Raw genomic sequence first — 16,026 nt, 5'->3', positions numbered from 1 at the left:
GGCTCACGCTGTAATTCCAGCACTTTGGGAGGCCGAGGTGGGCAGATCACCGGAGGTCATGAGTTCAAGACCAGCCTGGTCAACATGGCGGAACCCCATATCTAATAAAACAATACAAAAATTAGCCGAGTGTGGTGTCAAGTGACTGTAATCCCAGCTACTCGGGAGGCTGAGACAAGAGAATCGCTTGAACCTGGGAAGTGCAGGTTGGTGTAAGCTGAGATCGCGCCACTGCCCTCCAGCCTGGGTGACAGAGTGAGATTCAGTCTTAAAAAAAAAGACAGGTGCCTCACCATGTTGCCCAGGCTGGTCTTGAACTCTTGGGCTCAAGTGATCTTCCTGCCTCAGCCTCCCAAAGTGCTGGGATTATAGCTGTGAACCACCATGCCCAGCCGGAAAAATCTTACATGTACATCAACTCAAACTAAACAAAATAAGAAACACAATTTGTCAGTTACACTAGCCATGTTGCAAGTGCTCAGTAACTTCCAGGTGGCTGGGAGTAGTGCAGACATAACGTTTCTATCATCAGAGAAAGTTCTACCAAAGAGAACAGCTGGCTGTCATTCTCTTCTCACCTCTGCCCATGTCTTATTTCTGGGCAACATTCCTAGAGGTTTTCCTGAAACCCCACACAGCACCCAGAATGATACTCCCTGGGGCCCATATTACATCTGGGTTGAATCCTGATGGTCATGGTACCAGGTGGATCACTTGAGGTCAGGAGTTCCAGACCGGCCTGGCCAACACAGCAAAACTCTGTCTCTAGTAAAAATACAAAAATTAGCCAGTTGTGGTGGCTTGCGCCTGTAATCCTAGCTACTTGGGAGGCTGAGGCAGGAGAATCACTGGAACCTGGGAGGTGGAGGTTGCAGTGAGCTGAGACCACACCACTGCACTCCAGCCTGGGTGACAGAGCGAGACTCTGTCTCAAAAAAAAAAAAAAAAAAGTAGACTGGAAGACAGGTGGCTACAAAATCAAGTCCTCTTCAGAATGCAACTTGTCCCTTCACAGGAGGGACGTCGGGCACAGGAAGGGACGCTGAACTGCCCCAGTCAGATGGGTGGCACAAGCCACTTTTTTTTTTTTTTTTTTGACACAGAGTCATGCTCTGTTACCCAGGCTGGAGTTCAGTGGTGCAATCATAGCTCACTGCAGCCTCCGCCTCCCCGCCTCAAGCAATCCTCCCACCTCAGCCTCCGGAGTAGCTGGGACCACAGGCTCAAGCCACCACACCCAGTTAATTACGTACGTGTGTGTGTGTGTGTGTGTGTGTGTGTATTTTGTAGAGATGGGGCCTTGCTATGTTGCCCCAGGCCGGTCTGGAACTTCTGGGCTCCAATGAATCTCCTGCCTTGGTCTCCTAAAGTGCTGGGATTACAGGCATGAGCTGCTGCGCCTGGCCACGAGTCAGTTTTCCAGGGACATCTGTAGCTGGAAGTGTGACCTGGGTTAGAGAAGACGGAGTGTCCTTCTGAGAGGCAGCTACTTTTCAGTCCCTGGTGCCACCTGGGTTTCCAGGGCTTTCCCATGTCAGAAAGGTCCTGCTCGGCAGGGGTCATAGCCATGCATGGGCCACACCCCAAGGGCAGACAGACAACTGAAAAGAAGCAAGATTAGCCTGAAACTCTTTTATATACATGGTTTATTCCTCCCCAGCCCCAGACAAGCCCCAGGCACGCTCTGTAGGGGCATGGAGATGCCCACACCCCATCTCTCAGAAGCTGGGTCTCTGGAGATGGGGATGGGGAGAAGGGAGAAGCCCTAGCAAGACGCAGCTCCCCCTCGGCCTCAGCGACCCCCGCCCCCCAGAGAGGGGACAGAGAAGGAAAAAGGAAGGCGACACAGGACTGGGGTTCAAATACTCAGAAAGCCACACAATAGAAGACAAAAAGTAGCAAGCCCCCGAGAAAGCGAGGACAAGGAGGAACCAGCACCCGATCCCGCCCTCCTCCCAGCTGGGGCACTGCGTCCCCAGGACTCCGTGGGGCAAGGGGTGGGACTGGGAGGAGAGGAAGGATTTGGGGGTGGAGGGACTCAAGGCTGGACCCACCCTGCCCTTGGACTCCTGGGCTCAGGGCAAGTGAGGCCCGAGGGGCCCCTGCAGTTGGCAATGATGGGGCCAGCGGAGGCCTACAGCTTGGTCAGGTCCAGCTTCAGCTTGTAGGGTGGTGGGCTGTCCTCACAGGCGTGCGACGGCGGAGGGTACAGGGGCCAATCGGGCTCGATCATGAAGCCCTTGTGCTGCTCCAGGGTCAGAGGCTGCAGGAAGAGAGGGGAGGAAGGAAGTGGAGGCAGGGAGAGAGGCCGAGCCCCCAACCCTGACTGTCTCCTTCCCACGTCTGATTGTTTTATTTTTTTCTTTTTTTGAGAGAGTCTCTCTCTGTCGCCCAGGCTGGAGTGCAGTGGCGCCATCTCAGCTCACTGCAACCTCCGCCTCCCAGGTTCAAGCGATTCTCCTTTCTCAGCCTCCCAAGTAGCTGGGACTACAGGTGCACGCCACCACGCCCAGCTAATTTTTGTATTATTAGTAGATATGGGGTTTCACTATGTTGGCTAGGCTGGTCTCGAACTCCTGAAGTGATCTGCCCACCTCAGCCTCCCAAAGTGCTGGGATTACAGGTGTGAGCCACCACACCTGGCCTTGTGTGTGTGTGTGTGTGTGTGTGTGTGTGTGTATGTGTGTGTGTGTGATGGGATCTTGCTCTGTTGTCCAGGCTGGAGTACAGTGGTGCCATCATAGCTCACTGCAGCTTCGAACTCTCAGGCTCAAGTGATCCTCCCACCTCAGCTTCCTAAGTAGCTGGGATCATAAACATGCACCTCCATGTCTAGCTAATTTTTTTTTTTTTTTTTTTTTTTTGAGAAGGAGTCTTGCTCTGTCGCCCAGGCTGGAGTGCAGTGGCGCAATCTTGGCTCACTGCAAGCTCCACCTCCTGGGTTCACGCCATTCTCCTGCCTCAGCCTCCTGAGTAGCTGGGACTACAGGCACCCGCCACCACGCCTGGCTAATTTTTTTGTATTTTTAGTAGAGACGGGGTTTCACCGTGTTAGCCAGGATGGTCTCAATCTCTTGACCTCGTGATCCGCCCACCTCGGCCTCCCAAAGTGCTGGGATTACAGGCACGAGCCACCGTGCCCAGCCACGTCTAGCTAATTTTTAAATGATTTGTAGTGACAAGGTTTCACTATGTTGCCCAGGCTCTGGGCACCATAGAGAGAGGTGTCACCAACACACCTGGGCACGATAGAGGTGAGGCCAACACCACAGAAGTGTGGCCACCTCTGACTTCATGTCGCCCCAACTAAGAGCGGATGTTCTTCCCACCCATTCAAAGGGCAGTGAAGAAACTGGCCCAAGTCATGCAGCAAGTGTGAGGTCCTGGCTGGGCGCGGTGGCTCACGCCTGTAATCCCGGCACTCTGGGAGGGCAAGGCAGGTGGATCTCTTGAGCCCAGGAGTTCGAGACCAGCCTGGGTAACATAGTCCCCATCTCTACAAAAAATACAAAAATTAGCAGGGCATGGTGGCACGTATCTGTGGTCCCAGCTACTCAGGAGGCTGAGGCAGGAGGATTGCTTGAGCCAGGGAGGCCGAGGCTGCAGTGAGCTGTGATCGCACCACTGCACTCCATCCTGGGTGAAAGAGTGAGATCCTGTCTCAAAAATATATATATAGGCCGGGCGCGGTGGCTCACGCCTGTAATCCCAGCACTTTGGGAGGCCGAGGCGGATGGATCACCTGAGGTCAGGAGTTCAAGACCAGCCTGGCCAAGATGGTGAAACCCCGTCTCTACTAAAAATACAAAAATTAGCTGGGCGTGGTGGCCCGCGCCCATAGTCCCAGCTACTCTGGAGGCTGAGGCAGGAGAATTGCTTGAACCTAGGAGGCGGAGGTTGCAGTGAGCCGAGATGGTGCCATTGCACTCCAGCCTGGGCGACAGAGCAAGACTCCATCTCAAAAAAAAAAAAAAAAAAAAAAACAGGCCGGATGCAGTGGCTCACGCCTATAATCCCAGCACTTTGGGAGGCTGAGGCGGGCGGATCATGAGGTCAGGAGATCGAGACCATCCTGGCTAACACGGTGAAACCTCATCTCTACTAAAAATACAAAAAATTAGCCGGGCGTGGTGGCAGGCGCCTGTAGTCCCAGTACTTGGGAGGCTGAGGCAGGAGAATGGCATGAACCCAGGAGGCGGAGCTTGCAGTGAGCCAAGATCTTGCCACTGTACTCCAGCCTGGGCAACAGAGCAAGACTCCCGTCTCAAAAAAAAAAAAAAAAAAAAAAAATATATATATATATATATATATATATGAAAAAAGAAAAAAAGTCTGAGGTCTTGGCCTCCGTGGAGCAGGTGGCCAAATCCAGGACCAGCAAACAGCTCTCTCTGCCTTCATCCCCTCTCTCGGCCCAGTGCCATTCACAGATCCCACCCACCTGGAACTTGAGGTGCTGGCCAGGCGCGGTCACCAGGGTGGAGCAGCTCAGCCACAGCATCACCAGCACGGAGAGGAAGAGGCAGCAGGCCAGGATCCAGCGAGGCAGACCCGAGCGCCTGCCCCGCCCGGCAGGCACCACTCAGCTGCCCAGGCCGGGACCAGGGAGACCCGCACCTCCAGTCCCACCCCCCTCCCACCTCCAAGGTCCTGCCACCCACCGGGACATGCAACTGAGGAAGTCATTGTCCTGTGGCTCTTCAGACTCCACCTTGGCCTTGCTGCTGGTCTTGACTCGGATCTTGGCCTTCCTCACCTTGTCCAGGGGGCCTACAGGGTCTGAGAGATCAGCTGCCACTCAGCGACCACCAGGTCTTTGCTAAGAGGCCACAATAACCATGACCAGGAGGGAGGAGGTCAGGACCTGGGGCATGGAGTCCTGGAGTGGAGATCAGAGGCCTGGGAGATGGACCACAGAATGCTGAGAGAGGGACCATGGAACCCTGGGAGATGGATCCTAGGAGATGAACCATGCCACCCTGGGGGTGAACTGCAGAATCCTAGGAGATGAACCATGGAACCCTGAGAGATAGACCAAAGAACTCTGGGAGATGGACCCTAGGAGATGACCCTAGAAGATGAACCCATGGAACCCTGGGAGATGGATCCTAGGAGATGACCCTAGGAGATGAACCCATGGAACCCTGGGAGTTGGAACATGGAACCCTGGGAGATGGAACACGGAACCCTGGGAGATGGACCATGGAACCCTGGGAAATGGACCATGGAACCCTGGGAGATGGACTGCAGAACCCTGGGGGATGGGCCACAGAACCCTGGGAGATGAACTGCAGAATCCTAGGAGATGAACCATGGAACCCTGAGCGATAGACCAAAGAACCCTGGGAGATGGACCCTAGGAGATGACCCTAGGAGATGAACCCATGGAACTCTGAGAGATGGACCATGGAACCCTGGGAGATGGGTCACAGAACCCAGGGAGATGGGCCACAGAACCCTGGGAAGTGAACCATGGATTCCTGGGAGGTGGACCACGGAACCCTGGGAGGTGGACCACGGATCCTTGGTAGATGGACCATGGAACCCTGGGAAATGGACCTTGGAGCCCTGGGGGATGAGCCGTGGAACCCAGGACTTGAGAGATGGAGATCCCAATCCTAGAGGGTCTGTTTGCCAGGCCGACTCCTTGTGGCAGTGGGGCCACCCATGGAAGGAACACTGGTCTAGGTTGCACCTTACCCACGTGCACCTCCAGGGCTTCAGGGTGGGAGCCTCGCCAGGTCACCTCCACGCGCTGCAGACGGCCCCCCTGGAAGCCGAGGCTCTCCACTACGGGCTGAGTCTGAGCCAGGAACAAGACGGCACAGAGAGGCTTGTGAGAACAGCACCCCTGGGCCCAGGCAGGCACTCTGTGACTGCCATGTCCCACGCCCAGCTGATACCCAGTTCCTCTGGGTATCAGGGGTGGGTTTGATGTCAGGGATGTTGTTTTCTGCTTTCATGGGCTCCTCCATTTGCCTTAACCCCATCCTTTAGCTCCAGAGGTAGGAACACGATCCAGACCAAGCCAGTGAATTGCCTGAGAGATGGTCATATGATCCAGCCAGGGGCAATCAGAGTAAATCCCAGCTCAGTTAAAACCCCAGAGGGGGCCAGGGCAGTGGCTCACACCTGTAATTCCAGCACTTTGGGAGGCCGAGAAAGGTGAATCACCTGAGGTCAGGAGTTCGAGACCAGCCTGGCCAACATGGCGAAACCCCGTCTCTACTAAAAATACAAAAATTAGGCTGGTGTGGTGGTGGCCGCCTGTAATCCCAGCTACTCAGGAGGCTGAGGCAGGAGAATCACTTGAACCTGGGAGGCAGAGGTTGCAGTGAGCTAAGATTGCGCCATTGCACTCCAGCTTGGGCCGCAAGAATGAGACTCCATCTCAAAAAAACAAAACAACAACAACAACAACAAAACAAACAAACAAACAAAAAACAGGGTTTGAAAACCTAGCGCCTCTGGCATCCACCTTACTGCCAAGAAGAAGTAAATGCCTGGGAATGAAGCCACCGCAGAAGAAAGCAGAGTCAAGGCATGAAGTGAGACATTGAGCCCCTGGAGCCAGCTGTGCCTGAAGCTCGCCCACTGTGGACTTTGCATCTCATGAGCTAAGAGCCAATTCATCCCATCTTCTTACCCTGCCCGCCCATCTGCCACTCTGTCGTGGCCCCTGTCAGAGGTCTCACCTGAAACACCACCACCTTCCCATTGTCAGTCTGCAAGTAGTATGTCCAGGTGGAGGAGACAAATCCCTGGGCTGAGTTGACGAGGTCATTGCAGAGGGTGGAAAACAAGTCCAAGAGGGAGAGGGCCCCACTTGGAGCCTCCAGGACCTTTCTCTGGTGAAAAAAGGTCCAAGACACAAAGATGGCACCAAAATAGGGCATTAACCAATGAATGGGAGGAGGCAGGGTGCGGTGGCTCACGCCTGTAATCCCAACACTTTGGAAGGCTGAGGCAGGCAGATCACTTGAGGCCAGAAGTTCGAGACCAGCCTGGACAACATCGTGAAACCCTGTCTCTACTAAAAATACAAAAATTAGCCAGGCATGATGGTGCACGCCTGGAATCTCAGCTACTCCAGAGGCTGAGGCAGGAGATTTGCTTGAACCCTGGAGGCAGAGGTTGCAGTGAGCCAAGATCACACCACTGAACTCTAGCCTGGGTGAAAGAGTGAGACTCCATATCAAATAAATAAATGAATAAATAAACTAATAGGAGGGGAGCTGGGAGAATTCACTTGGATTGGATGTGGCTAAGTTATTTGGGCCAATAGGACTTCTTACAGTGAACACAGATCTCAGCGTGGCAGTTGCCTTCCTGTGTACCCTTAGGGAAGTGGACTGTGCTCTCTGAGCCCTAAAATGGGTATCATTCTCTTCCTTCATGGAGTAGCCATGAAATTTCAACTAGCGGATGCCTGCCAAGTGCCTGGCATGGCACAGGTACTTAATGCGTCGTAGTCCCTATTACTAAAAATATCATCATCCTCATTATTCTTATTCTGACAGTGTCAAGACAGAGCTCTGATGGCCGGACATGGTGGCTCACGCCTGTAATCCCAGCACTTTGGGAGGCCGACGTGGGAAGATCACTTGAGGTCAGGAGTTCAAGATCAGCCTGGCCAACATGATGAAACCCTGTCTCTCCTAAAAATACAAAAATTAGCCGATTGTAGTGGTGGGTGCCTGTAATCTCAGCTACAAAGGAGGCTGAGGCAGGAGAACCACTTGAACCCAGGAGGCGGAGGCTGCAGTGAGCCAAGATTGCACCACTGCATTCCAGGCTGGGCAACAGAGCAAGACTTCAACTCAAAAATAAATAAATAAATAAATAAATAAATAAGAGGGAGCTCTGAATTGGAAGGGCTGACAATGCAGTGAGCTTTTCTGAACAGCAGTGAAAGCTGGGAAGGGGTGGCGGAAAATGGGGGAAGTGGGGAAAGGGCTTTCTGGGGAGTCCCAGCCCCTAGGTCTCTGGCTATGCTACATGATTTTCTGTGCCTCAGTTTCCCCTGATGCAGCATTGCTTGGACTACAATAGATGAGCCGTTATTATTTCTCCCATAAGGCAGTGTGTGCGTGCTTGCAAGGCAAGCCTGCTCTACCCTGAGCTGCAGTTCTGAGCCCCTCCAGGTGACAGTGACCACCAGCTCATCACAGGGGAAGGGCTTAGACCAGCACCTGGCAGCTCTGGGGGCGCCTAAGATGAGTGAGGTGAGGATTGGCCACAGCTCTGGTGGCTTCAAATCTCGCCCCTTGCACAGCCCGGTGTATGACCTGGGAGGTTGCTCCCTGGGCACTAAATGGGGGTGACATTGTCCCTTGTGCCTCCAAGTGACACAAAAACATTTGGGACAGGTTGAAGTCAGGCCCGAACCAGGACAGATGTTTGATAAATGACTGTTTTCTGCCACTTATTCCTCAAAAGGTGGTGGGGCATGGGGGGCATTGTTGCATGTCACAGAGATGACAACGAAGGCTGGAGACATGACGGGGCTGGATGGAGGTTGCCCTGCAGGCCTGGTATAGAACGCAGAGTCTGGCAGAGTCTCTGCACGCGAATGAAGATTTCCCGTGGGGTGAAGCGGGTGGGGTTATTGGGAAAAGGGACCCCAGGCCGCAGTGGGAGGCCCACCTTCTGCTCCAGCTCAGGCTCCGCGGGCTGGCTCCAGCAGCCGTGGCTACAGGCCTGCTGCTCTGCCTCCTTCACATAGGCTTCCACGCAGGCTGTGGGAGGTGGGAGGGGGTGACTGGGGACGGCCCTTCCCAGGCCACCTCTCCCCACCCTGGCCCACCCTGCCAGCGGGCCCTCACCTGCTTCACACTCAGTTTGGGTGGCATTGGGCTTGGAGCTCCTGGCCACAAATCGGCAGATGGAGAAGAGGCGGCAGCCACGCTCGCAAGCGCTGATCAGAACGGCTCTGTCATAGGGAGACTCGGAGGCGCCCTCCAGCCCCGCCTGGGGGAGGGGAGGACAGGGAGCTCAGGCCATGGGGAGGGACAGGAGGAGGGTGGGGGGACCGGAGCATTCAGGAGAGGCGGGGAAAGGCTTTCCCGCTCCCCACCAAATCTAGCCAGATGGAGATGAAGTTGGGAGAGGCTACAAATATTAGTGGGGGCTCTTAGCTCTGAGAAGGGAGATGGGGAGGGAGCTTGAGAAGAGAAATGGACAGTGAAGATGGAGAGAAATGAGCCTTCCCCCCACTAGGCTTCAGGGAGGAGGGGAGAGATGGAGAAGGATTCTCAGACCTGGAGGAGGAGGGGGAGGCTCAGAGGAGGGGGTTTTGGTCACACTCAGATCAGGCTTGAATCCTGGGGAGTGGTGGTATGAGTAGGGGCTGGTAGCTCTGGGTGGGGAGAGAAACACGATGTGGAGGAGGAGGAATGAGGTGGGGGGACCATCAGGCCTGAGGGAGCTGGGGGTTGGGTGCTAGAGGGTCCTTACGCAGCAGAGTGCGGAGGGAGCCCGGGAGGTGGTATCAGCCCCTTATCGCAAGGACCTGCATCCCCAAGCACTCCCCCATCAGAGGGAACCCCAGCCCGTCCCCTACTGGAGAGATCTCCCCATTCCCGACCCCCACCTCCCCAGGGACACCCCCACCAAAGTCTTCTGCTGTCATCCAAGAGAAGCCCATCCCAACGCCTCCCCCTTCGGAGAGATCCCGCGTCCCCGGCTGGCACCTGGCACTGCACGCGCCTCACCTGCGAGGGCCGCGGGCCGAGGTCGCGGTCGCGGCACCGCAGCTGGCAGTTCTGCGTGTCCCCGAGCTGGGGGGCGAAGGGATCGCGGGCGGACTGCGCGGAGGCGGCGGGCGGAGATGCCAGCAGCAGCAGCAGCAGCAGCAGCGGCGGTGGCATCAGCGCCACCGCAGCCATGGCCGGGCGGGACGCGGGGGGCGCGGGGGACTCCGGCTCAGGCCGAGCACGGAGGATGCAGCGGCTGCGGCGGGGACCGGGGCGCTGACGTCACCCGAGCGAGGCAGCCTGGGAAGGGGGGTGGGAGATGCGGAGAGCGGGCGGGGGAGCTGCGCTGCGGCACCCGCGGGGTGCGGGTCGGGCGGGGCAGATGCATCGCGGCCCCCACCGTCTATCCCATCGCTGGGGTCCCGGGACACCTCCCTGGTGCCCACAGGCGGAGGATCTCTGCTGGCGCTTGGAGCCAAAAGGAAATACATAGGGGGATGGGATGGAGGGGGCCATTCGCCAGGGTTGTCGAGGAGAGCGGAGAGCCTGGCGGAGAAGGCGACGTGTGAGCCGACCACGCGGGAAAGAGGAGAAAGGGGTGTCCAGGCTACAAGGGTCAGCGAGGATCCTGAGGCGAAGAGCTTGTTGCAGGAGGAGGGAGGGCGATGGGGCTGGAGTCCAACCAGGGAACGGAAAGGGAGGAAGGTGAGAGCCGCAGGACCCGGCAGCTGAGTCCTGGCATCTTCTCCTTTGACACCCAGGTTAGAAAGGAGACAACTTGTGCTCAGTTTGCCTCCTCCGGGAAGCCCTCTGAGCCCCTCCCTTGCTCCTTCAGCCTCGCCTCCCTCTGGCCCAGCCCTGATCCACTGACCTAGGGAATCTGGCCCTGTCTCCCCAAGGCTGGAGACCCCTGGGCTGGGGCTTAGTGGGAGGGGACACGGAGGTACGCTCAGGAGCAAGGGGAGGGGGTGATGCTAAAATGTCTAATTCTCATGGGAAAACGGGGCAAATAGCGACACTTCTGACTTCCATAACCACCACACCCCAGGGCGATGGACTGTAGCCCCAGGAGCCGAATCTCGGTTAGGGGGTCCCCCCAGCTTCCTCTCCGCCAGGCACGGGAGTGGGGACGCCCCTCTAAACCCGGATCCTCTGCAAAGATGCCCCCGCTTTCGCTGGCATGCCTGGCGCAGGTGCCTGCAGCGCAGCGCAGCAGCCCGCAGGTCCCCCGCCTACGCCCCGCCCCCGCAGACGGGGAGGCAGCCTCTCAGGGTCGGCGGGTCAGAGGGCGGCTCAGGTTCCGGCCCGGGAAGAGGGTGTCCCGGGTGGGGGCCTGGCGCACCCCCTCCTCCGGCGGGCGGCCGCCCTTTCATCTCAGCGGCCCCCGGCTGGCCCCCACGTGGCTTAATCAGGCGCGGCTGTGCCTGGCGGACCCCGAACATCTGGATCCCGGTGCGGCCCCTCCCCCGCCCCGCCCCGCCCCTCCCCTCCCCTCCCCTTCCCTTCATGCTAGGCCGCTGCGACCCGGCAGCGAGGGCCTCCAGCCCGCAGTTTGCTCCAGAATCCAGCAGGAGAATTCCGCTTCTAACCCACCCGCGCGCCAGGCCCACACCTTGGGAAACAGCCCTGTGCGTTATGACCAATACTGTCCCCCATTTCACAGGTGGGAAACTTAGGCTCCGGGACGCATTGGCAAAGTCACGATTCAAGCCCACACATGTTAATTCCAGAGGCAGGCGCGCGCCAAACCCCTCCACAATTACTGTCCTTCATTCATTCCAACAAAACACTTTTTCTTGCAACAACCGTACAAGATAGGTACCGGTAGCGTTGCCCTTTTATATGGGTGAGGAAACTGACGCTCAGACTGCAAAGTGGTTCTGTCCAGGTGACAGGGAGAGAAGCAAAGAAAAGCCAGCAGAGCCCTGCCAATGAAGGGAGGGGACCTTTGGGCATTGCTTAAAGCGCATCAGGGAGGAGGAACACCCCGCGCCTTTTTGCAGAAGGAGAAACTGAGGCTGGAGGAGTGGGTCGATCACCCAGGTCGCCTGAGGGGAGAAGGGAAAGAGGCTGATTGCCGCCCACCCAGCCCCCTTTCCGCTGCACTAGGCCGCTGGGGGGGTGAGCGGAAAGAGGACTTGACCCCGGCCCCCAAGGTGAGCCCCCGCGCCCCTCCTGCTGTTCCCGGGGGAGCCAGTCCAGGTGAGGGGCGGGAGGGCCGGCGGGCGGCCAGGGTCGGGTTTCAGGAAATCCGCCGACATTCCTTCGGGGCTTAAGAGGGAAAGTTGACTCGGCGCCGCCCTCGCCCCCCCCCCACTTCCTACCCCCCGGGGCGGCCTGGCCGGGGGCGGCAGGCGGGGGGCGCTGAGGCCGGCCTGGGCGTGAATCAGCGGCAGGCCAGGCGTCCGGGAAGCCACAGCAGCCGAGGTCAAGGCGGGCAGCGGACAAGCACCCTTTGTCCCTTGCCGCCCTCACCACGACCCTGCTGACCCCCACCTCCAAGCAGGGTACAGGGCTAGGGAGGAGGCAGAGCACCATGGCGCCGGTGGTGGTTGCTGAGGGTTGTTGGGGGAGGAAGGAGGGATGTGGCTGTCCCCCTAAAGCAGCTGGTGCCTCCTGGGACCCAGACTTCGGAGGCTTCTCAGGGTACAGATGAGCAGGGAAACTGGCCTCCCTGGGGCAGGCCTGCAACTTCCCAGGCAGGTCCCCTAGGCAGGTCTGCAACTCCCCAGGTCCCGCCTCCAGTGCCTGACGTCCAGAGTGCATTAAACTGAGGACCCAGCCATCGCTTCTCTCCAGGCTCAGCCTCCAGCGCAGAAATTATAAAGCCTAGGTACACACAGGCCCCACTTTCCTGTGCCACAGACCCTGAACCAGGTGTCCAGACCCTCACTGCCCCTTAATTCCTGAAAGCACCTGCCTGGAACACCAGGTAGCTAATCCCATACTGGGGGGCCCTGAGCACCGGGCTTTCAGAATAGGAGAGGCAGCTCTCAGCCTTCCTCATTCTCAGTGGTTGTGGGTCCCCACAGGACCCTGAAGGTGCCATTTCCACTGCCCCCTCCCTGGTGCATCCTCAGTGCCCTGGAATCACGAGGGAGCTGGGGATGGAGGGCCCCCCAACCTAATACCTCTCATCTAGAGGTGACCTTGGAGTGGAGGGTGCAGGAGTAAGGAGGGGTCCCTCCCCCAGCCCAAGGGGAGGCCCTCCCTCCTTCTGCCGCTTATACATTCCCAGCCAACTTCAAGGACTTGGGTCAATATTTGCCAGAAGTTTCATTGACGCTAGCTCCCTTTTGTCCTCAAGGAGATGATGGAACTGGGGAGGAAAGGGTTAAACTTCTGGGGGCCCTAAGGGCCGGGAAGGATGCACTCTGGGGTCAATTCCCTTTCCCTGAAGTCAAAGGTGTGGGGTAAATGTCGCCCAAGGGCAGAGGTCACACTCCAGGGTGGGGCTGGGCAGGACTGGAAAATGGTCCCTCCCTTTCTGTTGGTAAGAACAAGAGACAGATGTCTACTGGCTAGGGTCACACAGCAAGACAGAGAGTGTGGGCCAGGCTAGGACCCCAGGCAGCATGACTTGCTGGGACTGAGTTTTCTTGCTACTTGGAGGGAGTAAGAGTTCTCCATCCTTTACTTTTACAAGTATTTAGTGAGTGCTTCACTTTCAACCCTCACTGGGCCAACCACTGGGGTCCAAAGGGGCTGAGGCTGCCCACAGTCTAAAGAAAATCAGTTGCACAAGAAATGAAATGGTTGGAAGAGTTGTGTTTCAAAAACAATAAAACAAAGTGAAGGAGAGGGAGTGCTGGGGGAAGGGTGGAGGGCCTCTCTGAGGAGGTGGCACTAATCCTGTGACCTGATGGAAGAGAAAGGGCTAACTGGGGAAGATGTGGGGAACAGCATTCCAGCAGAGGGAACAGCCAACACGCAGAGGCCCTTCGATAGTAACAAGCCTGGTATGTTTGGGGAAACAGGGCTCCAGTGGCTGGGGCGGAATGAGGGAGAGGAGGGGGAAGAGGAGAGGGAAGAAGAGGAGGGGAGAGGATGGCGAGAGGGTGGCAGGGCAAAGATCTGCTTTTTCTTCTTTGAAAAGCTCGCTCTGCCTGGTGTGCCGAGAAAGGCAGAAGGGTTATCAGGGAGGCCCCGGAGGAAGCCGGCAAGCATCCCTGAGGGAGACCGTGGGGCCTGGATCTGAATGGGGTGGGAAGAAGGGGTCAGTGTCTCAGAATGGAGATGTGTTTTGGAATCAGAGCCAACAGGATTTGCTGATGAATTGGACATGAGGGATGAGCGAAGGAGAGAGTTGTCACATGCGCTTCCAGGTCTCTGGCCTGAGCACCTGGGTGGATGGGGGAGCCCTTTCCCAAAACCAAAATGACTGGAAAAGAAGCAGAAATGGAGGGGGGAAAAAATCAAGGTTTTGCTCCAGAAGCCTGAAGTCCTCCCAGGAGGGGGTGAGGCGTCTCTACCCACACAGAGAGCATCTGCAAACAGGAGCCATGGGGAGTAATGGTGAGTATCCTAAAAACTCAATTCCAGCCAAGAACTGCCACCTCCACTTAACCCTCTGGGTCCCCTGGCAGGTGGGACTATGGCTCCATGTTTCAGAGGGGACAAGTAGGCCTGGGGGTCACCTCTGCTCCAGGATATCCTCCAGTGCTGTGCTAAGGGCTTGGATTGTACAGACTTCTGCTGCCCTGCGTCTTCCCACAGAAGCTCCTAGGCTGGGTGGTGCCCACTGTGCAGAGGAAGAAACTGAGGCACAAAAGGCTTGGTTTCCCGAAGTAAATGGCAGCGTCTGTCCTTGCCTGTCTTCATCCAGAGTTCAGATGGAGCAGGGGCGCCCTGGACCCCTATAGGCTTCCATCCCCCAATCTTGTTTTTTGACAGTCTGGAGTCTGAACTGGAGATTTAAGTAGAAGAGGGTGGGGCTTCAGTCTTGGGCAGACACATGGGGGCTCCTGAGCCCCCCTCAGACATTTTTACCCCCTTGGATGGTTGGGGACCGGGAGAGAGAATCCAGGCCTCTAAGGGACTCCTGGAAAACGGGACTTGGAGCCGTTCCCTTCCCTGGGCGCTGCAGCTGGGGGCGGGGCTGCGACCCAAAGTGGGTAATTGCACCCCAAAACTCTCATTTCAGGCACCCCCATCCGCAGCAGCCTGGGAGGCCAGGAACCCTTTATTCCTGGGTGCCCGTATCGGGTGGGGACCAGGAGGAGGGAGATGAGACTCCCGGACCGGGAGGGGTCCCGAAACTCGAGCAATGGCCAAAAATAATAACACCGAGAAGGCTCTTTGCGCAAAAGAAGGAAGACAAACTATGCGTCGCTCCGGGCAGCCGGCGTTACCTGGAGTCGGCGGGCGGTGGCCGCCGGAGCGATTACTCACCGCGTGGCGCACCCCACCCGCGGGCCGCTGAGTGGATTTTTCCGTGGCGGGGTGTGAATAGGTCCCGGGGGGAGAGCTTCTTACCGCTCTCCTCCTGGGAATCCCTCTTACTGCGGTGCGGGACCCAGTTCCCGCGCAGGCCTGGGTCCCCGCTCCCACAGGGGACTATATCTCCCCGTCTGCCCACGCAGGAGCTCCCTCCCGAGGCCCCCGGGGCGCCCAGAGCAAACTCAAACCCATCCCGCGCGCGAAGGGGACAGCGCAGCCGGGGCGAAGGCGAGGGACTCCGTGCCTTCCTGCTTTTTCTCCTTTCTTCCAGCAAAGGCTGGGGCCGAGGCTATTCGCGGAGAATCGAAAAGAGGCAGGATGAGGTGGGAGGGCTGGAACCCGCGCGCCGAGGGCGTGGGGCTAGGGGTGACTTTTAGGCCCCTGGGAAGGCTGAGGGGCTGGAGATGGGGGTAGGCGGGACTCAGGGACCGCTCGGTGGGGGGGGGCGGGGCCAGAGCTGGGGTGGGGGCCGAGACAGAAGATTGGGCCGTGGAGGGGAGAATGGAGGAGCGGGGCAGGGTTGGGGACCAAAGGGGCCACTGAAGAGGCACTGGGGTGAGAGGAGGGTGCAGGGAAGTGGGCAGGGTTATGGAAACGGGATTGGGGGTGCCGGGTCCCAGACTGGGGGTGGGAAGCCTGTAGCTGGCAGGGTTGGAGAGGGAGGTCCTGGGCCGGTAGGGGTTGAGTTAGGGGGCTTTGGGCCGCGGGATAGGGCGCGCGCGGTTCTCGGTGGGGCGGAGGCCGGACGGGCGGGGCGCGCGGTGCCCGCGGGCGGGAGGGCGGCGGGGAGGCCGGTGCGGGGCCCGCCGCCCCCCCGGGGCCGGGCCGGGCCGGGGGCGGGGCCGGGCGGGGCCAGCGGCGCATTAGCGCCTTGTCAATTCGGCTGCTCAGA

The 16,026-nt window shown here is 58.0% G+C and overlaps 1 protein-coding gene across 3 annotated transcripts; it reads right to left on the bottom strand.

Moving 5' to 3' along the window:
* Positions 1–1,629: 1,629 nt before the first annotated feature.
* TMEM59L (transmembrane protein 59 like) lies at positions 1,630–10,236 on the bottom strand. 3 transcript variants are annotated; one of them, XM_054465735.2, is made up of 8 exons: positions 9,714–10,236; positions 8,826–8,970; positions 8,647–8,738; positions 6,696–6,848; positions 5,701–5,803; positions 4,662–4,779; positions 4,442–4,559; positions 1,630–2,263 (listed from the first exon to the last, which is right to left on the bottom strand). In XM_054465735.2, the coding sequence occupies exons 1-8, from the start codon at positions 9,885–9,887 to the stop codon at positions 2,135–2,137; spliced, it is 1,032 nt and encodes a 343-aa protein (XP_054321710.1). In that variant the 5' UTR covers positions 9,888–10,236; the 3' UTR covers positions 1,630–2,134. The 3 variants fall into 3 exon arrangements, with proteins under 3 accessions (XP_054321710.1, XP_054321711.1, XP_063513545.1); XM_054465736.2 differs by lacking the exon at positions 1,630–2,263 and adding an exon at positions 4,865–5,000 and having other exon boundaries at positions 9,714–9,993; XM_063657475.1 differs by lacking the exons at positions 1,630–2,263; positions 4,442–4,559 and adding an exon at positions 4,865–5,000 and having other exon boundaries at positions 9,714–9,994.
* Positions 10,237–16,026: the final 5,790 nt, after the last annotated feature.

This window comes from Pongo pygmaeus, chromosome 20 (genome assembly GCF_028885625.2).
Source record: "Pongo pygmaeus isolate AG05252 chromosome 20, NHGRI_mPonPyg2-v2.0_pri, whole genome shotgun sequence".
NCBI classification, from domain to species: domain Eukaryota; kingdom Metazoa; phylum Chordata; class Mammalia; order Primates; family Hominidae; genus Pongo; species Pongo pygmaeus.
This window is presented reverse-complemented; position numbering and strand designations above follow the sequence as displayed.